We start from the raw sequence: 22,843 nt of genomic DNA on the forward strand, positions 1-22,843 counted from the left end.
TAAAAGCCAAAGAATAAAAATGTGTCTTAAGACGACAATATACCTGTTTACCACAGCAGGACTGCGATAACATGGATTTGTTTTCTAAGGTGCCTTATAAAGTTTTACAAAAACAATGCAGGTCTGGGGTGTATTTTATTCTTGACATGGATACAGTAGGATACACTAAAACGCTTCCCTCTCTGTGCTTTGGACAGGACTGGGAGTTGTCAAACCCGGAATAGACCCCCTGGGCAAAGGAATTAAGGGTCTGAACACCCCGCCCTAACACTCCACTTTTTCCTTTGTGTGTAACAAATAATACGTCTGATAGTGTGCATGCATTCTGGTGTGTGTGATTATGTGGATGAGCGTGTGAGTGCAGCCCAATTGGGCATTGGTGGAGGGACAGAAGGTGTGGTTTTGTAAAACGCAGGTCTAAGTCCCCACAAAGCTGTCGCTGCCAGTTTGGCGTCTGAGCCAGAGTTTAAACGTTTGACGAAGCTTGGATCAGAAGCATGGATGGGTTCTGGACTCTGGTTGTGTGTGTGGGAGTTTTGTGTTCTGCAATGCCAGGTTTGACTCGTGACTCCTCCAGGTATGAGACGTGGTTTGTTAATAGAATCATAAATACCTATATTTCTATATGAATGCATTTTTTTAAATCTCATGCTCCAACTTGTTTCACCAATCAATAACATGACATTTTTCCACTTTCTACCAGTACATTGTTTCTGATCTCAGGTCCAGAGGTGTTGCATGTTGGGACACCCACTCTGCTGGCTGTCACCGTCCTTGCTGACTTCCCTTGCAGGCTAATGGCTGAGGTGACATATGGCAACACTAAAATAGCCCAAACAGAGGACTTCCAAGGAGGTGACACTGCAGTTGTTTAGGGTTTATATGCATAGATATGTTTTTAATTTTTAGACGGCTGAACTATAATTCTGTTTTTAAGGCATGACCAAGGTCCTCACACTCCCTCCCGTGAGTATGAATTTGGTTTTTATTTGTCACACGTGAGAAAATAATACTTTGAAATGATTAAATGGCCAGACTGATTACATGTACTTTATATGTTTCTGAAAATGCTAATATTATTGTTCCAGATTCGTGAATATACAACCCAGAATTCTCACTTAAACTTGACGGTGAGGGGCTACAGAGAAGACAGTCTCATTTTCACCAACACGACTACACTCAGCTTCAGCCCCAGGAATGTCTCTATCTTCATTCAAACCGACAGATCCCGCTACCAACCAGGCGACACCGTCAAAGCCAGAATTGTGTCTGTACAGTTGAATAACCATCCATACAAAGGCACAGTTGATATCTCCATACAGGTACGTTTCTGTCTTCTGTATGAAAGAACAAAGCCATACGAGTTGAATGAATTTCAGCCAGGTATTGTGTGATGGTGGGAAGTTTGACTGACGGTCTTGTGTCACGCACAGGATCCCAGGGGGAACATTGTCCACAGGTGGGAGTCGACAGGGAATCTGGGGATTGTGTTGCAGGAATTCAATTTGTCCCAGACGGCTCCTCTTGGACACTGGGCCATCACAACCACAGTGAATGTAGGGGTTGAGATGTAGAAATGTCTTTACCTTTGTGTAGCATCCTGTTATAAAGACTGCTACTTTTTTTAATTGAATAAAACATTTTACCTCCCATCTTCTTCCCTACAGGGTGTGATTGATGAGAGAGCATTCATTGTTGAGCATTACGGTAATAAACCTATCAAGTTTATTGCAATGATAATTTTTTAACCAGTCATTGTGAGCATGTTAGCATGCTGATGTTAGCATTTAGCTTTAAACACTGCTGTTCCTAAGTATAACCCTTAGGTACAGCTTCAGAGAGCTGCTAGCATGGTTAAAGATCTTAGTCTTGTTTACATGTAAACTTACTTACACACATAATTTAAATCCCATCATTTTGCTGACTGCTGTTGCAGACCATCCTCACTTTGAAGTGTTGTTCAAGACACCTTCACAGGTCCTCGTTGGAGATGACATCTCAGGATCAGTGAGAGCTTTGTGAGTTTTGAGAATTACTCATGCAAATCAAATAACATTTACACATACATAAGTGTATATATATTGGTATACTTTTTCCCCCACGTATTTAGTTACCCTACTGGAAAACCTGTACAGGGAACTCTAGCTGTCACTGTGGCGGTTGTTAGGCCTAATACATCATCTCAATTCATGCTTACACAAACTAAAGAGGTGAGTTTTTATTGCCACCGACACTACATGTAGACACTTTTTGCTTATACCTCAGCATTTATAGTTAAGGTCCCTGCATACTGTACACCATTGGTTGACTTTTGACCATTGTTTTTAGATCTTTGGGTCAACACCGTTTTTCTTCAGCCTAGATCGGCTTCAAGGAAATAGCAGCCATGTACACATTACTGCCTGTGTTACTGACAACTCCACAGGTGGGATATATTTTGGAACTATGATTATTTAAGCATCTCAGTTGTATCTTTAAGCCATTCTGTTACATCATTTCTCGTCACTTAAGGATTTAGAGTGAACAAAACAGTCAAAGTCCATCTCACGACGAACACATTCCAACTCACGTTCCATGATTTTCCACCAACACTAAAGCCATCTTTACGCTTCTCCACAAAAGTGAGTGAATTATTACTATTCCATTTATTCCACATCTGTTTTAAACCGTTATTTCCATGAGTTGACTACCATCTCTGCTTCTACTCCACAGCTAAAGATCTCTAGATATGACAGAAAGCCACTCAGCTCACAGGATCAAATGCACTCTGCTGTGATTGAAGTCACTCAGAGATCATCCACGACAAATTCGGAACCTACAACCCTAACCCTTCCTGTGCCTCAGGACGGGAACATCCACATTCAGTTTGAATTACAAGATCAAGTAGAGCTTCTTTTTATTCGGGTGAGTATTTTGATTTACTGTAGGCTACCTGGTATGTTGGTCCTCCGAAAGAAGCCGTGTTCAGTGGTTTTGTTGTATGTAAGATGAGTAGTTTCGGTACAGAAGGATTACACATTAGAAAAAGACCCCAGGACCTGTAAACTCAAGATTCTAAAACAGATTTACCTACTATTTTTTGAGAGAAATAAATGTAGGCCAAATGATTATTTCTGTTCATATTTTCTGTATCTTGTGGATATATTCAGGGAAGATTCCAATCAAGTGAGGAGACTCTGACTGTCTACAACAACCACTCCTCTCCTAGTGGCTCATATATTCAGATTTCCATAGTCGACACCTTAGCTGCAAAGGTATCTCTAAACTTATATTTAGTACTATTGCGGCAGTATATTGAAAAAATTAATAATACAGAAAACATGCTTAATTGACGTGGTTTATTATGCAACCAAGATGTTATTAACATAACATGATTCACTTTTTAGATTGGATTGCCTCTTCAGCTAGATGTGCAAAGCACCTTTCAACCAACCATGCTTCACTTTGTGGTATGTTTGGACAAATATATCTGCCATTTTTTCTTTTCTGCAATAATGACTTGAGAATGAATCGCATGTCTACATGAAGAGTGCAGAACTTGTTTAACTTAGTGTGCTCATTGATTGCTGTGAAGGTGAACCATTTCTCCTATTTTCTAGGAAAGGTCTCCGCCTTATTTCTCAGGAAAACATCACTTTGTCCGTCCCATACTGTTCATATCCCTTATTAGCTCCATCCATTTTATACCACTTTTTAGTTATGTGTTGTGTTGTGGGCAATGCCACTAGAATTTTACAGAAATCCAGGGGGTTTCTCAATACTACTTCCTATGGCTGGGTATTGTTTAAAATTACAATACCAGTACCCTTAAAGTGATACCGCTATCAATAGAGAACTTCATTTGATACATTTTATCATTTGATACCCATCATGTGAATGGAAGCATCTTGGCCCTCATGGCATTCATACACCGCACACAACTTTACCACACCACAGACTCTATGGGTTATAGTTGCTGTGGTAGTGAGCCAATCGCTCTTCATTATATTTAAGAATCCTTACGGTGAATGGCTGTAAAAAGACCACAAATAGGTTTTTTTTCTAGGTCTGGGTACAAAAGGGTCAAATGCAGGTATTGTTTGACTGGAGAAGTACTGCTACTTCTGCTTCTTGGGCAGAGTGATTTACTTGCAGCAACTTAGAAGCCCCTTGGTGAGGAGCAGAGAGTTTGCCTTGAGTTCGCTCAGAGTTGGAGTAATAATCCTTCCGCCCAAGCAGCAGGGCTTCACCTTCTGAGAATAGTTCCCAGTATGTACACGGTTAGAAGATGGCTGTGTCTCATGTGACCTTTTTATTTAATTTTATGTTTGTGTGTTTGTGATTATACAGATCACAACATGTAAATAGGAAAATGTTGCCGTTATTTTGTCACTTATTGGGAGCAGTAGGCTAGATGGAGCCGGTTACCTCCATCATCTGTGCTGAGCGAGGCTAGTGGTGGGTGCGTCAGACAGAGTTACAACACACATGGAGATGAGAATGTTATGTATGGATTTATATAACTCTGTGCGTTACGGTGAATAAGCTAAAGTCCCAATAAGTCGGCATGTTCCTTTAAGTGAAATGGTTGAAGAGGTGTGTGATTAAATTCAAAGAACAAATAGTTGTATTGGTGTACTTCCAGGTGAGCTCCAGAGGTCATGTGGTGGCCGCTGGGACAAATACTTCCTCCACTTTTTCTCTGACTCCAACGATGTCCTGGTCCCCTGAGTTCTGTGTAACTGTGTACTGCATCCTCCCTGATGGAGAGGTCACCAGCGACACAGCGCAGATACACATTAACCAACACGACAATGTACTTTTTTCAATGTATTCTATCATAAAATTCTAATAAGTGCTTGATTCTCCCGGACATGCATGTGATTGTTTGTATTTTCTTTCCCCAGGTATCTCTACGCTGGAGCACTGCCAATGCCCAGCCGGGTGAGCAGGAACAGGGATCGCTTGCTGTGACTGCTCTTGATCCAAGATCCCAGGTAGGAATCGTGGTAATAGGGGCGCATGATGACGCCTTGCAGGCTGACCTCGACCTCAAATCGGAGCAGGTATGACAACCCTCTTGCCAGTGCAATGCCTAAAGATATAAAAGTATATTTCTTTAGACAAAAGAGCAAAATATCCTCTCTGAAACTTAAACTCTTGTGAACCTCCTTCAGAATGTCATTTGTTTAGATACTGTCAGATTTGCCTCCTTTCTCTTTTGTTCATTTCATAGTTTAGTTGCAAAGCACCAGTCTTCCCAGTCTTCCCAGTCTCCTAATCTGTTATAAAAACCTCCTGGACACACTTGCCCCACTTAGATACTGTACGGGCATTCAACCGGTTAGTTTGGATGTAACCCATCTGTCCGCTTTGAAAGGAGATAACTGCCGTTTCTAAGAGATGGTAACTCTAGTGCGTTGGTTGGGTGTGTTCATGACCTGAGGGTTATTGATGTATGCAAGATGGAGGAAACAAAGCTTCACCACAGTGGGCTGTATTAAGATGACCTTCTCTCATTTCCAAAGCACTGGCACTGTGTATTATTTCTAATAGCATAGACCGTCTTGGTCTCTGGCGACAGCTAGCCTATATTTCACTGGCTGCATGATCTGACAGTGGACCTTTCATGCTGGTTTACAGCCCAAATACTGTTTGTCGCTGTAATTTTATTATCATATTCTTTTGTGTCCCTCACACCACAGGAATGTAATATTTGGATGCTGACCAATGCCAGACTACATAAGCGAATTGATGGACCCAAAAATGGTATGGTAATAAATGACACTCGGAATCAATTTGATCCTTTTTTAAATAAGTGTCGTCTTTCTATTTCGAGCCCCCTCTTGTGGCCATTTAGACTATAGGATTGGTCCCATGATTTCAGTGTTACTGGATTTAATCTTCATTCTTCAGATATTTGGACACTGAGCTTCCCCTGATCTCTTTTCTCTCTTTTTGGTTTTTCTTTTATAAAGGAGATGTCCTGAGAAGGACATCTCCTTTTGATGTTGAGAAGTACTGGAGCCATTGGATGGATGCCACTGAATCCCTTCTGTGGTTAGACACTAATGTTAGGTGAGTGCTAAAAGGTATAAGAATGGGCTGGTAATTTTAATGATTGATTAGGTTTTTCAAATATATAGGCACACTTCACTGCATACACACATTTATGACAAAACCTTGCAAAATAAATTCAATGTTGTTCCTTTTCCATTCCATTGTTTCCATCAGCGATCAAACATGGACAATTGAGAATATAACAGTGCCAGATGGCATTGCATCTTTGAGAGCTGTTGCACTGGTGATGTCAGACAGCCTGGGTTTGGGCTTCACTCTTGAGCCACAAAAGGTAATTAAATATTATCTTCATGCCTCTATGCTGTATATCAGTGATGCTTCTCAAATTTAGGGGTTAGATTTCCTGCAGCTTTTCTTATTTCCTCTTGAATAAACAAAATGTTGTGCTCCTTCATATGTACAGAAAATGATGGTGGATTTTTACTTTTGAGTTTAAGTCCTTCCCCTTGCTGTCACACAGAAACACTGAAGCTTGAAGTGTTTTGCCCACTTTCTATACTGTCTTGTAAAAAAACAAACCAATAAACGTTAATCCTTAATCCTGCTCCCTAACTTTTTATATCCACTGCTAAAAATGTTAGCCAGTGTTGTTTTTGAAGTGATTTAGTTTCTCTTATTCACAGTTGACCTTGTCAAAAGATTTTTCCTTGTCTCTGGATGTCCCATCATACCTCATCAGAGGGGAGGAGATAGTGCTGGAAGTGAACATCATCAACCATTTAGAGCATGACATAGAGGTATGAAGGACTACATTTGTGGATTATTTTAGCTAAAATAGAACTGGTAAATCATCTGATAGGTAAAAGATCACTTTACTCTATAGATACATCTCAAACAAACTCCCCAACTGAGGATTTATTATAATCTTTCACTAATCTTTCACTGTCATTTTTGGCACATAGAAAATGTTATAGTATTTGTTTTAAAGGCTGTGTCTCTCCACAGGTCATTGTGCTGATAGCACACAGGGAGGCCTTTGAGTTTGTTTTGGCAGAGAAACAGGGTGTCATGGTGGTAAATGCCCAAAAACTCACCGTAAGGAGACATGTGTCTGCTTCTGCGTTCTTCCCTATAAGGCCTGTGGCTCTGGGCAAGATGGAAATATCTGTGGACGCTGTATCTGCTGATGTCTCGGACAGCCTTGTTCGGAGAGTGCTTGTTAAGGTGTGGTATGATGGAAACACTGGATAATGTGATCCATATGCATGTGATGTCCCAGGGAAGAAAAATGTAGAAATGCTACATGGCATATGGTTAATCCTATGATAACAGTGAATTACTTCCATGTTCCCGAAGCCTGAGGGAGTTGAACAGTCCTTCTCAGAGACTCTGTTCCTGGAGATGGCACCAGTGATACACAACAGTTCCAGATCTGTCTCCTTCTCCTTTCCACCAGATGTGGTACCAGGCAGTCAGAGTTCCCATGTGGCATTGGTTGGTACGTCTATAAATTTATCCTCCCCTTTGTGCTAGTGGCAGTTCTATCTAAGTGCCCTCCATTTTTAATACAATATGTGCCGGAATTTTCCTTTGTGTTATGATTATGAGCTTGGGTACAGAATTTTGAAAAACTGGAAACTATGGCCATCAAACAAAGATGTTTATGGCTCGCAGATTCTGAATGGCTGTTTGGCTTTGCTCCATTCAGGATGAGGGATGTTAAGCATTTGTCATGATAGAAAGGCAAGCCTTAGTATTTTCCTCAGTTGGAGCCAAATTTGTGGTTTGTGCTTCTTGTGATAGTGAGCTTTATTAAACAACAAGCAAATGTGCAGGATGGAGTTTTTTTTCTCCAGTTTGGTTTTTGGTCTGTGATGGTTCTATAGTTTCTTCTCCATTCTTCCATACAGTGTTACTTTAAGATACCTAATAGTAGTATGGGAAAGGTGGAAAAAGCTAAAAATATTCACAGCTGTATACGCTGTCCTTTCCCTTTAGGTCTGTACAGTCTGAAACCTATTCAAGAACATGTTGTGCAACAATTAAATCCCTCCTCCCACTCTTCTGTGTTGTTCTACACAGGTGATCTTTTGGCCTTGTCCATCGGCAACTTGGATTCTCTGGTTCCGATGCCTCTTGGTTGTGGGGAGCAGAACATGATCCACTTTGCTCCAAGTATTTATGTTCTCCAATACCTGGACAAGTCAAGCCAGGACAATAAGGAGATCAGGAGCAGGGCTCTGGACAACATAATGGAAGGTAAGCAGCCTTTACATGTGTCACTGCCTAACAGTAAATGTATGGAGAAGGTTATTTCATGTGCTCCTTAGATGTCATAGTTCTTTTTAAAGATTGCTTTATTGTATTAAGTTGCAAACTTGCTCTATTTTCTGCTGTAAGGATATCAGAGACAACTGTCCTACCAACAAGATGATGGATCATTCAGTGCTTTTGGAGCCGGCGACCCCTCTGGTAGCACATGGTAGGTCACCTGTGTAATGGTAATGTTACACTCATTTCAGGCATTTTTGCAAATAGTCAGTAGTGTTAGATACATTGAGTACACTTATTAGTTTATAGGGTTAAAAGTAGGGGTCAACCAATACTATTTCTTCAAGGCCGACACTAATTATTTCAGTTAATGAAAATCTTTAAGTCAAAAGTAAGATTGTGGAATGTTACAAACTTCAACACAAAACTTTATCTAAATGCTTTAAGCAATTATTTAGTAAAATTTGAAACTATAAACATAATACACAGTAAAAGATTATCAGATAGTGTTGTAGACGGGACACTAATACCTAGCGATGGCAGTTTGACACTGAAGCTTGGACAAGTACTTTGAACCATTAACTACAATTCCATTTGAACCACTGCTCTGAAGTTTGCAACTGGCAAAACTGTTTTTATGCAAGCCGGCGTCATCCGTTCCCTCTGAACAAATTTTCTCTAAATCTGCATAGGTTTTGGGCAAAAAAATAAACAGGCTCAGGCCAGAAAGTGTGGAAAAAATAATGTTCCTTAATAAAAATCTTTGAGTGTTCCCTGTCCCACAAACCCCTTGGCCAGAGTAACACAAACACACTCAACTTGTGCCATGTTTTCCCAGCACATCCTCCCAAGTACTCTTTCCCTAATACCCAATAATACAAATCACAGATTCATCAATCTTTGTTGTAAAAAGAATGATTTTCTATTGTTAGTATACATGTGTGTCAGTCGTTTAAATACCTCCTGTCCACTATCTAGTTGTGATCATGTAAATGCAGCCTTGGCACTTTACCAGGCAAGGTCGCTGTTACTGAAGCTTTTAGTAATGAACCCATTTTCAAAACAACACCTCTAAAGGGTTCAGTGCTTCACCAAAGCTTTATTTGCCCATAACTACTAACACCCCATTCACACGTACACGGTTATTTTGAAAAACAGATGGTTCCTTTAGGTTGTGCCCTTCGTTTACACGCAAACGGAGAATTTGCCTCTGAGAAACAATTCTTTCTAAAAAAACTCCAGACAGAGTGGGAATTTTGGAAAACTTTGTTTGCACGTCTGCATGTAAACTGAGACAAACGGAGGTTTAGGCAGCTGAAGAAGAAGAGAAGAGAGAGGAAGTGATTTGTTGCTGTTGTTGCTATTTTCGGGATTCTGATTGGCTAACGGGGGCTTGAGCTTCTCATTACACTGACACCTACAGGTTTGGCATGTTCTTGAAGGCATATATACACATGTATGTGTAAACAAGTACTTTTCTGAAAACTGACAGCTGTGCACAATGCTATTTTTCAAAACGAAGAGGTTGAAATGTCTGTCTATGAAAATAACTAGCCATGTGTGAAACCAAAAGTGAGTGAAACCAAAGCAGAGTAATGGAGCCAAAGTTGCCAACTTTTTATTTAATTAACTTTATTGGTTGTCCGGCAAATAGAATGCAGATACTGATAATCTGCAAATTGCCATAAAGGCCAGATTATCGGCAAAAGGCTATTACTGGTCTATCCTTAGTTAAAAGGGCTTTCATTTCTCTTCCTTTTATGCTTTTTCTCTCGTTTCTGTGGTCCCAGGTTGACAGCCTTCGTGCTGAGGTGTTTTCTCCAGGCTCAGCTCTACATGCAGATAGACAAGAGTGTCCTGACCAGGGCTATGACTTGGCTCTTGAAACACCAGGGGCCCCAAGGAGAGTTCAGTGAAGTGGGCCCTTTGATCCACACAGAGATGCAGGCAGGACTGGATAATGGTCCAGTGGCACTCACTGCCTATGTACTCATAACACTTCTGGAGGATGAGAGCTATGTGGTGAGTTAGGGGAACTTGTGTAAATTGATGACGGAAAAAGTCAATTGACAGTCATGCTCTTTTGCCTGGTTCCACTGTGTGAAGGATATGTACCGAGCGAATGTGTCACTGGCCCAGAAGTACCTGGAGAATCATGTGACCAGTGGCGTGGTCAGTAACTACAGTCTGTGTCTGGTGGCCTATGCTTTAGCTCTTGCCCATAGTCCTGTGGCTGGCACTGCCCTGGCTGAGCTCAGCAGGAGAGCTGACTACAGAGGTAATTTAGTAACGTTTGTTTTATGTTCAGGAATGTGAAAAAGTCACATATCTACTTTAATGCCTTCGTCTTGTTGTTGTTTATAGTTGATACCACAGACAGGTGCATTATGCCTACAAAAAATATCCTGCACGTGTTTTGTTCTATTTTGACATCAGAAAGATATGGGATGTTAAATGGTGAAAATTAAACTTTGGATTAAATATACACACCCACACAAACACACACACACACACACACACACACAAACACACACACACATATATATATATATATATATATATATATATATATATATATATATATACCGGATAGACAGGTCATGAGGTGGTTTCCAATGGGTTGCAATCCTTTTCCTCCCAGCTGTCCAGCAAATACAGAATGTTTTTGAGTTACACAGAGCGAAGGTCTGGCAGATTATTCAGAATCAAAACATTGACAGTAACAGGCACAGTAACATTAAACAAGGCGGAAATTTTGAATGCAATCTTCTTCCAGAACTCACCATTAGGACAGCAATCCCAAATCGTGTGAAGATACTGTATGTACCTTTAGCTTTCAGTGGGCAGAAATTGCATAAAAGGAGGTTAAATATTTTCCTGTGATGCATTTTCACAGGGGTGATATATGTCCTATGAATGAAATTGTAGTGAATCTGCTGATAGTCTGGATTGCTTGATACTTCCAGAATGTTTGACCATACATCATGACAGTCAAGATCGATACTCAGTCCTGGACAATAGCGTACCCAGATCCTCTCTATAGGAAGGCCAAAGCGGCCAGATATCACCAAGAGTTGATAAAGCCTTGATTCCATACCACGACCCATCACCTCCAAGACTGTCCATAGAAATGACCACTCAAGTCTGCCAAAGGGTTTCATTGCGTCAAGAAAAAGAATTGACATTGGGGTCTCACTGTCTTCTGACGCATCAACAATGTGTAGAAGGCGTCTAACATTATCTGCTGCCAGTCTTGTTTTTATGAATCCTGTTTGGTCAGAATTTACTAATTTTGACATGTGGGACTCCAAACAACAGGCTAAGAGCTTTGCAATGATTTTTAAATCAGAGTTAAGCCGGCTCAGAGGTCGATAGCTAGAGCTAGAGCTAACTCCGCAGAATCCTTATCCTTTTTTAAGAGTAAGGAATTCAGGGCTGTATTAACATTTTAACGTTGTTCCCCAAAAGTTGCATACAATTCAGGGAGGATCCCATCAAAGCATGGTGATTTTCTCTTTTGCATATTGTGTTGACACTCTTAATTCCTCTATAGTAATCAATCTTTCTAAGTTAGCTGATTGCTCTGCTGATAATTGAGGCAATACAAGCTAAATCAACCAGTTGTCACAGTGGGTTTATATGGGTATCGTGGTGAGGCGCTGATAGATGCACTTAAAAGTAGCCTATAACATCCCATCCAGTTTTGAATAAAATCTGTTTTAGTGAAGCAATTCATGTCACAATACTACCACTCCTTGCTCCAACTCCACATCCACACACACCTCCCTACATAAGTAGCAAAACATTGTTAAGTGGCTCCCATGTCAACATCAGGGCTTTGTATCTTTGGGCAATTTGTAGGTAGTTACTGTATTCTGCCACCATCTGTTCAAGTGCTGGAACCTTTTAACTTGTTTAGTAGGTAGGATTTCAACCCTATTATATCTATATAATTTGATAATTTAAAGTTCCTAAGATCAGATTCTTCCACAAGAAGAACAAGAGCAGCAACATGAAACAATAATGTTTCAGCATTTTGAGTGTGAATAAATGTTTTTAATTGTGCAGCAAAATAACAGTATGCGTACACTCTTATATTGATAACACTGTCTGTCATTTTATTCCAAAGATGAAGTTATGATGTGGACTTCCTCAGCTGGCCTGGAGTCACTTGACGGACAGCCCCGCTCAGCGCAGATCGAAATGGCCTCATACGTGCTGCTGGCTCTTTATAGGAGTGGCAACTTGGTGGAGGGCATTGCTCTCTTAAAATGGTTAAGCAAGCAGAGAAACCATCTAGGAGGCTTTGGAACGACACAGGTGCATGTGCTTTTGTTGCTCCAGAAACTAATATTTAACTTTGAAGCTGGAAGTACAATAAGACCTGTTTGTTCAAAGTACGTTTGAAACAAGTGCAACATGTGTGAAAAAAGCCACAAAAATATCCCACAACTCTGCAGTCCAGATGCAGGTATTTTAACCTGTTACCCTGTTTCTTCCTCAGGACACAGTAGTGGCTCTCCAGGCTCTGGCTTGTTTCTCTGCCTTCAGTGGTTCCAATGCCATCGACCTCAGGCTCAACCTATCTGCCCCAGGGTCTTCGTTTGTTTCCCTATTTCACATTAACTCCAGCACCTATCTGACGTATCAGAGCCAAGAGGTAATAGACCTGGGTGGAATCCCATGCTTGTTCGCATGCCTGATAAATTGAGATATGTGTAGGGACCATGTGTCTCTACTGAGTATTTTCATCCTGGACTTTCTATGTTTACCTACTTTTACTTTATTACTTAGATTAATGCTGACAAAGATCTAAACCTAAATATATACATGGAAGGAAGAGGATTTGCATTATTCCAGGTAAAACTATACAACGTTTCTGTTCTGTGTGTCTGTGCTGCACGACTCTGCATTCATTCCATTACATGTATCAACTGTAAGCTTTTACATGGATTCTGCTAAACCTATCCATGTTTAAGGAAAATGTAACACCCCAACTTCAAACATCCTCCCACTAAGCAGAAAAGCTTTCATACCTCCAACAATTTTAAGTCAGCATAAAAAAATGGTATAACAACTGGAGCAGGACCAGAATAAATTGAATGCAGCAGCTGTGCATGATAGCTTCACCCAGCACAATATACTGCATTGTAAATGCTTAACCAAACCAGTGAAATGGAAATGTAGCATTACAATGGACTCTCAATTAACATCTGGAACACATACTGCAGATTGAAGTCCTGTCTGCATTTGGTTTTAAAATCACGCTGAGGAGGATTTTAGTGAAAGGTTCCGTGATTCAATACTTTAGTGTTGAAACAAATACAGAGATTCAATCGTTATTTAATTTTTGCAAATGGAGAGATTTCTGTAACGGATACTGCTTGTGTAACCTTGATGCATTTGTATTTTTTCATCTACATTATCTTGTATAATCTCTTGCTGTGCTATCAGGCAGCACAGTAAACCTTGCCTCTTCACCACTTAATCTAAGTTTTTACTGCATGAATCCATCCAGATGAATACCTTTTACAACCTGAAGAGCAAAGCTTTTTCACAGAACCTCCAGCAAGACGAGGAGGCTTTTTACTTAGACGTAAATGTTACTGAGGAAAGAGACAACAATCACATGCTGTTATCCATATGCACAGGGTAAGTACAATACATAGGGCCCTATTTTAACGATCTAAGCGTGTACTTAGTTTCTTTGTTAAGTCTCTTTTGGTTGAACATGCAATAAACCAATCAGTGTCCTATTCCGTTTAAAAGCCAGGCGCGTTTGTACCATGGAGCTTTATGATGGTGGATTTGCACCGTAGTATTTGTATATGTAATCTTGTGCATGTGTCTGTAACAAGCATAGTGTGCGCGTGCTGTGCATAAGTTTAGGCGTATTTTACTAATTTGCTGTTAAATAAAGCTATATTGACTTTAGACCAGATATTTGATGGTCAATGGCGCGATCACTCCCCGGTGCCTCAAGATAGCAATACGCCAAGAATTCACCTAAAATTCACTCCCTGTAAGACCAGCATGCCCATGGGCGCAAAAATGGACTCAGGTACATTTGGTATTTAAATGACACAGGCGCCGGATGGGAAACTGCGTTGGTTTTAAACAGCAAAGACACTTGCTTCAGGCTCTTTGCTGCGCCATGCCGGGTGAAAGATAGGGCTCTTAGAACTACAGTATGTCAAGGTAATGAAGTTTTCTTATCATGATTATGTTGTCATGCATGTTAGATATGCTGCTTTTTCCCTCTCTAGATTAAAGAACAATCAGATGATATCTCATACGGGCATGGTTATAATGGATGTGGGCATGCTCAGTGGTTTCAGTCTCTCTCCAGGAGCTGCTGCACTAACACATCTTATCAGAAAGGTGGAGGTACTTCCCGAGAAAGTCATCCTCTACCTAGATTCAGTAAGTGTTTAATCATTTCGTCATTTCATGGTCAGGCATGAAAAGTTTAGTTGGGCTACATTGTAGTTTTATTTTGTCAAACCAGAACTAGAACAATCTAATTGGGTGGAGCCCAAATAACAGGGCTCAAGACATTTTTGAAAACCCAAATCTGATTTAAAAAAAAAACCTTTTTATTAATCATTCAATTGATCCTTTATGCTTTGTTCACTGCACAAAAGCTGTTTGCATGTAATCTAGAAGTGTCAGAATTAGCCATCAAATCCCATAATGTGTTATGTGTGTGTCATTTTTGAATGCAAACTCCTCCCCCACACTCCTAGTAAACCAATACTGAGAACATGACCTCTGTGTCCACAGTGGTGGTAGCTGCCGTAAGAGTCTGCAAAGAACCACAGTTTTCTTGTTAAGTACAATTTAAGGTGTATTAGAGGAGGAAAATATCATGAGGGTGATTGTAGTTCCCTATAATCCTTGTTGCTAACTAACAAGGGCAGTCTAGCTACAGAATTTCTGGATCAGTACGTGATGTCATCACGGTGGCTATCTTATACAATAGGCTGAGCTAGGCCAAGCTGACCAACCAAGGTAGACAATATTTGCTTCTGTGAGTTTTATTTTTTATTTTTGCACTTTTCACTGAATTCTTTCCTCCCACCACAAGCTTCTTATATTAAAAGAAAAAAGGATTTCCTGCGTCAAATACTACATATTCAGAAGATATGAAAGAATAAGATAAGTAAATGTTATATTGTGTTTTTCCACCCCACATTCACTTTTCTGGTCCCATTTGCAGCTTAACAAATCAGAGGTCTGCATCAGACTTCCAGTCATCAGAGCCTACAAAGTGGCCCACGTACAGGATTCTGTCGTGCAGGTTTATGACTACTATGAACCCAGTGAGTACAGTTTCAGTGAATCAAAGTCTGCTTAGCCAAGACCACTAAACATACTGGCCAGTAGGATTTAACAGTGATATACACACAGTGTCATGTACTGATTATCATAATACCATGTGATTATTCCGCCCATCCCACAGCGAGAAAAGCAACTAGAACGTACAACTCGGATGCTCTGCACAACATGAACTCCTGCTTTTTCTGTGGTGAAAACTGTGCTCGCTGTAGGCCAGGAATCACTATCACGGTGACCTCCCCGCTGTTCTCACACTCTATATGCAGTGCCACCTACAGCTTAATTTGCTTTTTTCTTGTAGTCACTGATATTATTTTGTTGTAGTCTAATTAGATTAAATAAGATACAAATATACATAACGATGATAATGATTAGCACATACACACATTTATATGCACTGAATGCAATTTCTAATGTTTTTATTTCTTGACAAGTGATTGTAACATTTAGATGCCTGTTTTCCATTGTGCTCTTTTGCTTTGTGAACACACCTTTTACCATGTGATTCGTTATGTATTATTTTTGGACAGAATGCGAGTGAGAAAATACTGTCTTTGGAAACTAGAAAATAAATAAAATAATGTCTCTACTTAGGTCATACAAACGTGCAATTCTCCATTTGATTCCATTTGTTTACCGGAATAAAAAGGTTGATAAAGAACACCTGTACAGTCGGCAGCAGAGCAAATGAAAATGATTTATTTCTCAGTACCACATGTGTCCTGTTGTTTCCACCTTGGCAGAAAAAATGCAAACTTGTTAAGCTGCCTGAAGACATTTAAGGCTAAAATTAGTTTTATTCTACAGGCTTAAATATGTTTTTACTCGTATTGGTATATAACCGTTCTGCTTGAGTGAACCAGACCTGACTGAGTTTGGGTGTAAATATTGCACCAAGGAGGAAAATGCCCTGTCAAGTAATTTGAAGTGAGATAGTCTACCGTCCCCCTCTGCCACGTCACGAAACTCTGAGCCAAAGGAATGCAGACTGACCCGCAGAGAGAACTCGCACATGTAAGTCATCACCGGACAGTAATCAGGTTTGATGTTGCTGATGTATCATGAAATATGAATGCTATTTTTGTATGATTTCCGCCTACTGTGTTCAGTCCTTAGCTTATTTAATTTTGTACAACATAAACATTTCACACCCTGTTTACCAGACCATGATCAACAATCATTTATTTTACATTGACAGCATTTTACGTTGGAGGTAACAACGATATTAGGAATATTGAGAATATGAGTTGTTACGCAAAAAAGCAAATACCTACTTCAGACAAACATACACATTAAAACCCTTAATTTTTAGCTTAATTCGTATCTAATAAATAGTTACAACTTGTGAGAAAATCTCCCAAAATTGCTTCCTTGCCACATTCCCTACTTAAAAAAAAAAACTGAATGCATCATTAAAGGTAATTGACAAAAGTACTGTGACATGACAAGGCTTCACAATTAAAGACTGTTTAAATCTTCACTTTTGGTAGATACGGTAATTCTGAGTTACTGTGAAAATTTTGGAATATCCAAAATTTTGACCAGATGTGACCACACCGTATTGTGCTTATTCCTCCTGCTGCTCCGAACGATGCTCACAAGGGTTGTTATTACAAGACATTACCGTAAATAGCCCTCTTGCTCTAACCAAGACTACCCACCAGAATTTTGGGATAATGAATACTCTTCTACAAAAACATTATGGATATATAGATATAGGGATATATACACATATATATATATATATATATATATATATATATATATATATATATATATATATATATATATATATATACACACACCCCTACACTGTCACAGTTACCCCAAATAAGAAATTTAACAATTCCAAACAGTTTCTATGGAAATGTACACTGTTTTTGAATGTATCTTTGCAATTTCCTCGTGCTTTGTTTCACAAAAACCTGAGAATTTGCATTTGCCCGACTCACCAACACTAGATGGCAGTATTGCTATCATAATGGTGACAGTTTCAACGTTTAGGTTAAATCTCATGGCCTTATAAAGTGGTAGCTTACTATCAAAAACTAGAAATTCTTTTGGGCTGCATACTCTGATTTAATGATAACGTTGCTGATGCTATTATGATATGAGAAGTGGGTGTCATGTCAGGGAGAATATGCACTCCTCAAAAGTTCCAGCAAAACTTTGATGTATTTTTGCGGAGTGTATGTGATTAAGAAAGATAAGTCGTGTACTGTATGCTGTTTTATGACTTTATTGCCCGTAAATAATAGTGGTGGTTAATTTAACTGTGCTGTGGCTCTGGTGTAAATAAGTATGTGGAATAACACCTCACACATGAAGGTCATGACAAATGACCCTTACTATCCAGGGTTTTGTTGTGGGTCAGGACGTCAAAACACAAAACCAGACTTCAATCAGGGGCAAGCAGCGGTGGTGATGTCATGCATTTTCTGTATATCACATGGTTGACAACTGCCTAAGGTTGTGGCCTGACAGAGAGCTTGGTGAAAGTATTTTGAATTGAAGCCTTTCTTAGCGAAAAGGTGTATGGGAAAAAGAGATTTAAGACTACAGAGCTTCTATCTTTCACCACTTCATCATCTAGTTGTGAAGATCAACATGAGATTAAAAATAACTAAATGTAACATCTCTAAGATTTCGCTCTAGCTAAGAAACCACTACTCTATTGTTCATAAATAAGCTCCATTCATTCTAATGACATTTGTTAATATTTGTTCAAGCCAGTGTGGCAGTGAGAGCCATAAAGTGGGCAACAATCCTATCACTGAGGAGATGCAGACGCGATAAACAAAGTGAGGGAGATGATTATTTATGGGCTTCATCCACTGGTGGGAGCCATTAGAGAAACATGCAATATTGTTGTTGGACTCACTGTGACAGGAGGCAAGATGGACAGCGAGGGTTTTGTCCAAATATGCAATTCACAACAGCAGGAGTTGCAGATGAATCTTCAAAAGTGGATGCATTGCATAACTGAGAGAAGTCTCTCGTGTCAAATGGATTTTATCAAAAAGTAAAATATGGCAGCCCTGCTTATATTTAAGGGTAGTACCCTTGTTGCTTTACTACAACTACTCAGCAGTGACACTGATATGATGTATTATAATGATGAAATGCATAATAAATCGATAGTTTCCATTTCTAACTTTAGTGTAAGATAATGTGGTTAGGAAGTGCTTCTGGCAAATTTAAAGCTTTCTTTCAGTGCAAAAGTTATTCCAAAAACAGAGATACTAAATTGCTCCCAGTGGCCCTGCTCTAGATGACATCAGTAGGAAAGAATCACCATCACAACAAACAAACATATCATGTGGAAATCCAATGCAGATGGCGTTGTGACATAAATCGGCGGGTTGCAGCCACAACAAAGATTAATCGAAGGGAAAACTCCTAACTCTCTGCCGATGCTACCTGAACAATCGGGAAGGAGGATGATGCATTTATTTGGCAAGGCACGCTCCATTCACCGGTGCGAGTCACTGAAAAACCCTTTGCGCCTCCATCCCACCCAGAGTGAGTGTGTATTTACACAACCCCCTGGTGACCCTGCACAGGCGGGCCCAGACAGACGAATCCATCCCAGACAAGAGGGGACTCCACAGGAACAAAGCAGAGCTGAAGGTCCACTCAGTCATCCTGCTGGAGGGAAGCCATACCTGATCGTATCGCGATGGTTTGATCCTCTCAGGTAGAGATAATACCACCTCGAGGAGTCTGGATCATTCTTCGTCACCATCAAGAAAGATTATGTTTGGATTAATGTGTGCTGGTAAATGTCTGTGTGAGTATGTGAGTCACTGTCTTTTGGTGTATCAGCGGTACTTCAACGTCAAGTGTTTGTGTCTGTATTACTGTTATTTGTACAAGTGTGAGCTGCTACAAGCCCAGTGACACATAATGCCACACAAACAAGATCCAGAATGATATACTATGCATCATCCAATTGCATGAATGGCTCCTTAAACTTGAACATAGGAGTCACTGAGCTGTTCATAAAATGTACAACTGGACAAACGTTGAAAATACAAATTTGCCCTTGGGATGGCACTGGCAGTTAGTTGGTCGCACCACTACATAGAAACAGACAAAGAATAATAATTACTTTGGTCTTTGGTTTGGACTTTGGTTTGGTCCTATGACTTTCCCTCTAAGTTTCTGACTTTCCCTCTTTAGTGTGACCATGAGGTTGGGATCTTTCCCATGAGGATTTGATTTTGCAGTTAATGTTTAAAGCACTATTGATTTCCATGAAATTTGGCATAACTATTTGTCTCATCCTCCCACGTTTCACAGCTATACTTCTATAGCCTACCCAGTGTGTTTCCTTAGTGAGTGAGTGACCACTTCAACCCATTTCCAGCCCCATTGATGTCCAGTACAACAGAATGAATCAATATTTTCATTGTGGCGAAAGGGCATCACCAACTCTTGGAGTGTGATTGACTGATTCTGTCTGGCTGAAGATGATTTCTTCACTTGCTGCCTCTGTGCTCCATTTATCCAGCCTCACACTTGGCATCACTTGGTGAGTAACTCAGGGTCTGCAGTTGTTTAAACGTGTGTGTGTTTGTGTGTGTGTTAAAGAGAGAGTAAGAGAATGAATGATTCACACAAGAATACAGACTAAACGTAACTAGTCTTACACACACACACACCAAAGGGAGCAAACCCTAACTCATATGACTATGGTATGGTATGACTTCTCTCTCACTTAGGTGCTCTCCTAGTTTTCCACTCATCTTTCACCAGGCTCAGTTTTGCTGCCCCAGATTCAGCTGTCACACATTTCCTCAACCCTCACTGGCCAATTAGAGTAATCAGAAACAGGTGGAAATAGATTCACACCACTGCTCTTGTATGTGCGAGTGTGTTTGTACTATATGAAGGCATAAGATCGAGTTGAACAGACAAAAAAAGATTGTTTATGTGTGTGGAAGGCAGAGCAAGGCTTATGAAAGCAGCATGTGTGTGTTTGCACAGACATATCTGACTGACATGGGATTATTATGTGCCATTATGAGTCTAAACCACAGAAAGAGCAGTCGTTCCTGCAGTCTGATTAGGAATCAAACACTGTCTTAAGCGTCTGGATCAACTGCTTTGATTACTCCACATGGAGGAAACACCGGACGTGCAGTTTAACATGTGACGTGAGGGATCATGCAGTAGCAGGGATAGACGGGATTGATGAATGAAGGCGAGCTGAGAAAATAAATTCTCCTGCTCTGTTATTCCACTGACGCATGGCTCGATGATAATGAACACTTAAATAGTGGACCTGAACACTGCTGGAAATACTTGAGTCACAGTGGAGATGGAGTGTTCTGCATAAGATATTAACTTTTGTGTCACTTTGTCTGACATCAGTTCAGTAATCACATTTTACAAAACAATGCAACCCTACTTTTACGTTGCCTGTTGTCATACCATTGCACCTTGAATCATGACCCTCTTGCTCATACACAGTTGTGTTAAAAATAATAGCAGTCCAACATCACTAAACTCATAAATCCTATTTTTTGGTAGAAATGATATTTCTACATGGCAAATAATTTACAAGTAAGTGTTTTAGAGTCATAGAAAACCAACATACCCAACAGTCATGACATGCATGCTGCTCATTCTGTGTAATTGATTCTGTAATTGAAAGGGGCACATTCAAAATAATAGCAGTGTTGTGTTCAATTAGTGAGATGATTGATTCTGTGAAGAAACAGGTGTCAATTATGGCCCATAATTAAGGAAGGAATGAAGCAAATGTTGTGCATGAAGGTTATAGTGCATTTCACACTGAAATACTCAGCAAAATGGGTCGTTCCAGACATTGCTCTGAGGAACAGCGGACTTTGATTAAAAAGTTGATTGGAGAGGGGAAAACACTGCAGAACATTATAGGCTGCTCAGCCAAAATGATTTCAAATGCCTTGAAATGGCTTCCAAAGCCTGAACGACGTGGGAAAAAACGGTCAACTACCATTTGTACGGATTGAAGAATTGCCAAAATGGCAAAGGCTCAACCAATGATCAGCTCGGGGAAAATCAAAGAAGACCTGTGAGTACTGCTAGGATCAGAAGAAGGCCATGTGAAGCTAAGCTATCAGCAAGAAGCCTCTGCAAAGTTCCATTGCTGTAAAAAAACATGTACTGAATAGGTTGAAATTTGTCAAAGGACACATTGACTGGCCAAAGGAGAAATGGCGCAACATTCTGTGGACTGATGAGAGCAAAATTGTTCTTTTTGGGTCTAGGGGCCGCAGACAGTTTGTCCAACACCCCCCATGCACTGAATTCAAGCCACAGTACACTGTGAAGACGGTAAAGCATGGTGGTGGGAAAAATTATGTTAATGGGATGTTTCTCATACTCTGGTGTTGGGTCTATTTATCGCATACCAGGGATCATGGATCAGTTTCAAAACATCAAAATACTTGAAGATGTCATGTTGCCTTATGCTGAAGAGGAAATGCCTTTGAAACCCAAAACAGACCAGTAAGTGAGCAAAGTCTTGGTTCCAGATGAACAAGACAAAAAATGCTGTTTTTGAGGCAAAACCCCGTAACGCAGAGGAATTGTGGAATGTAGTTCAATCGTCCTGGACTGGAATACCTGCTCACAGGTGTCAGATGTTGGTCGACTCCATGCAACACAGCTGTGAAGCAGTTCTCAGAAATAACAGTTATGCAACTAAATATTAGTGCTGGGATTCAAAGTGAAGCAAATCCTTAAGTCATTTTTCAGTTTATACAGTAAATGTTTGAGTTTGTAAAGAAACATGCAAATACTGCTTCTTTTTTTTGAACAGCCTAATATTCCTTTTTTCTTCACTTTCTGTAAAGGTACAACATAAACCTGATCAATTTTGGTCATGTTTTTGATTTGGAATAGAATGTACAGTGTTCCCTATGGATTGAAATTGTGGAATTAAAAGCTATTCTAAGGATTTTCAACATTATTCCCTTTTGAAAAGCACCGCTATTATTCTGTACACAACTATATCTGTCACGGTATGTAGTGCGAAATTTAAATGAGCTGATTTCAGGCTGCCATCCGCCTGTGCTCTCTCAGCAGCTCAGTTGATGTGATGTACTGTATCTTCCAGTGCACAGAGGATTGTGGGTCAGAATAGCTGGAAAAGCATGCTGGCTTGCAGACTGCAAAATGCGACTGGATGCAAGATCCTGGCATTTTGGCATAGTGCATTTGATATACTTTGTATTAGCACTTA

General features: G+C 40.0%; 1 protein-coding gene and 1 long non-coding RNA gene across 2 annotated transcripts; one reads left to right on the forward strand and one right to left on the reverse strand.

The window, feature by feature from the left end:
- Positions 1–454: 454 nt before the first annotated feature.
- Positions 455–16,816, forward strand: LOC117935732 (CD109 antigen-like). Its single transcript, XM_034858155.1, has 32 exons — positions 455–577; positions 704–855; positions 938–966; positions 1,089–1,322; positions 1,434–1,556; positions 1,668–1,707; positions 1,937–2,018; positions 2,111–2,210; positions 2,329–2,425; positions 2,512–2,621; positions 2,713–2,904; positions 3,150–3,254; positions 3,387–3,449; positions 4,625–4,795; positions 4,887–5,045; positions 5,685–5,748; positions 5,961–6,057; positions 6,214–6,331; positions 6,684–6,797; positions 7,006–7,224; positions 7,357–7,498; positions 8,083–8,259; positions 8,401–8,482; positions 10,062–10,293; positions 10,378–10,549; positions 12,401–12,591; positions 12,776–12,931; positions 13,066–13,131; positions 13,790–13,923; positions 14,538–14,694; positions 15,491–15,593; positions 15,734–16,816. The coding sequence occupies exons 1-32, from the start codon at positions 498–500 to the stop codon at positions 15,931–15,933; spliced, it is 4,161 nt and encodes a 1,386-aa protein (XP_034714046.1). The 5' UTR covers positions 455–497; the 3' UTR covers positions 15,934–16,816.
- On the reverse strand, positions 4,109–19,483 carry LOC117935735. Its single transcript, XR_004654814.1, has 3 exons — positions 19,471–19,483; positions 15,036–15,042; positions 4,109–4,277 (listed from the first exon to the last, which is right to left on the reverse strand). It is a non-coding gene; the product is annotated as an uncharacterized LOC117935735 (long non-coding RNA).
- Positions 19,484–22,843: the final 3,360 nt, after the last annotated feature.

This window comes from Etheostoma cragini, chromosome 20 (genome assembly GCF_013103735.1).
Source record: "Etheostoma cragini isolate CJK2018 chromosome 20, CSU_Ecrag_1.0, whole genome shotgun sequence".
NCBI classification, from domain to species: Eukaryota; Metazoa; Chordata; class Actinopteri; order Perciformes; family Percidae; genus Etheostoma; species Etheostoma cragini.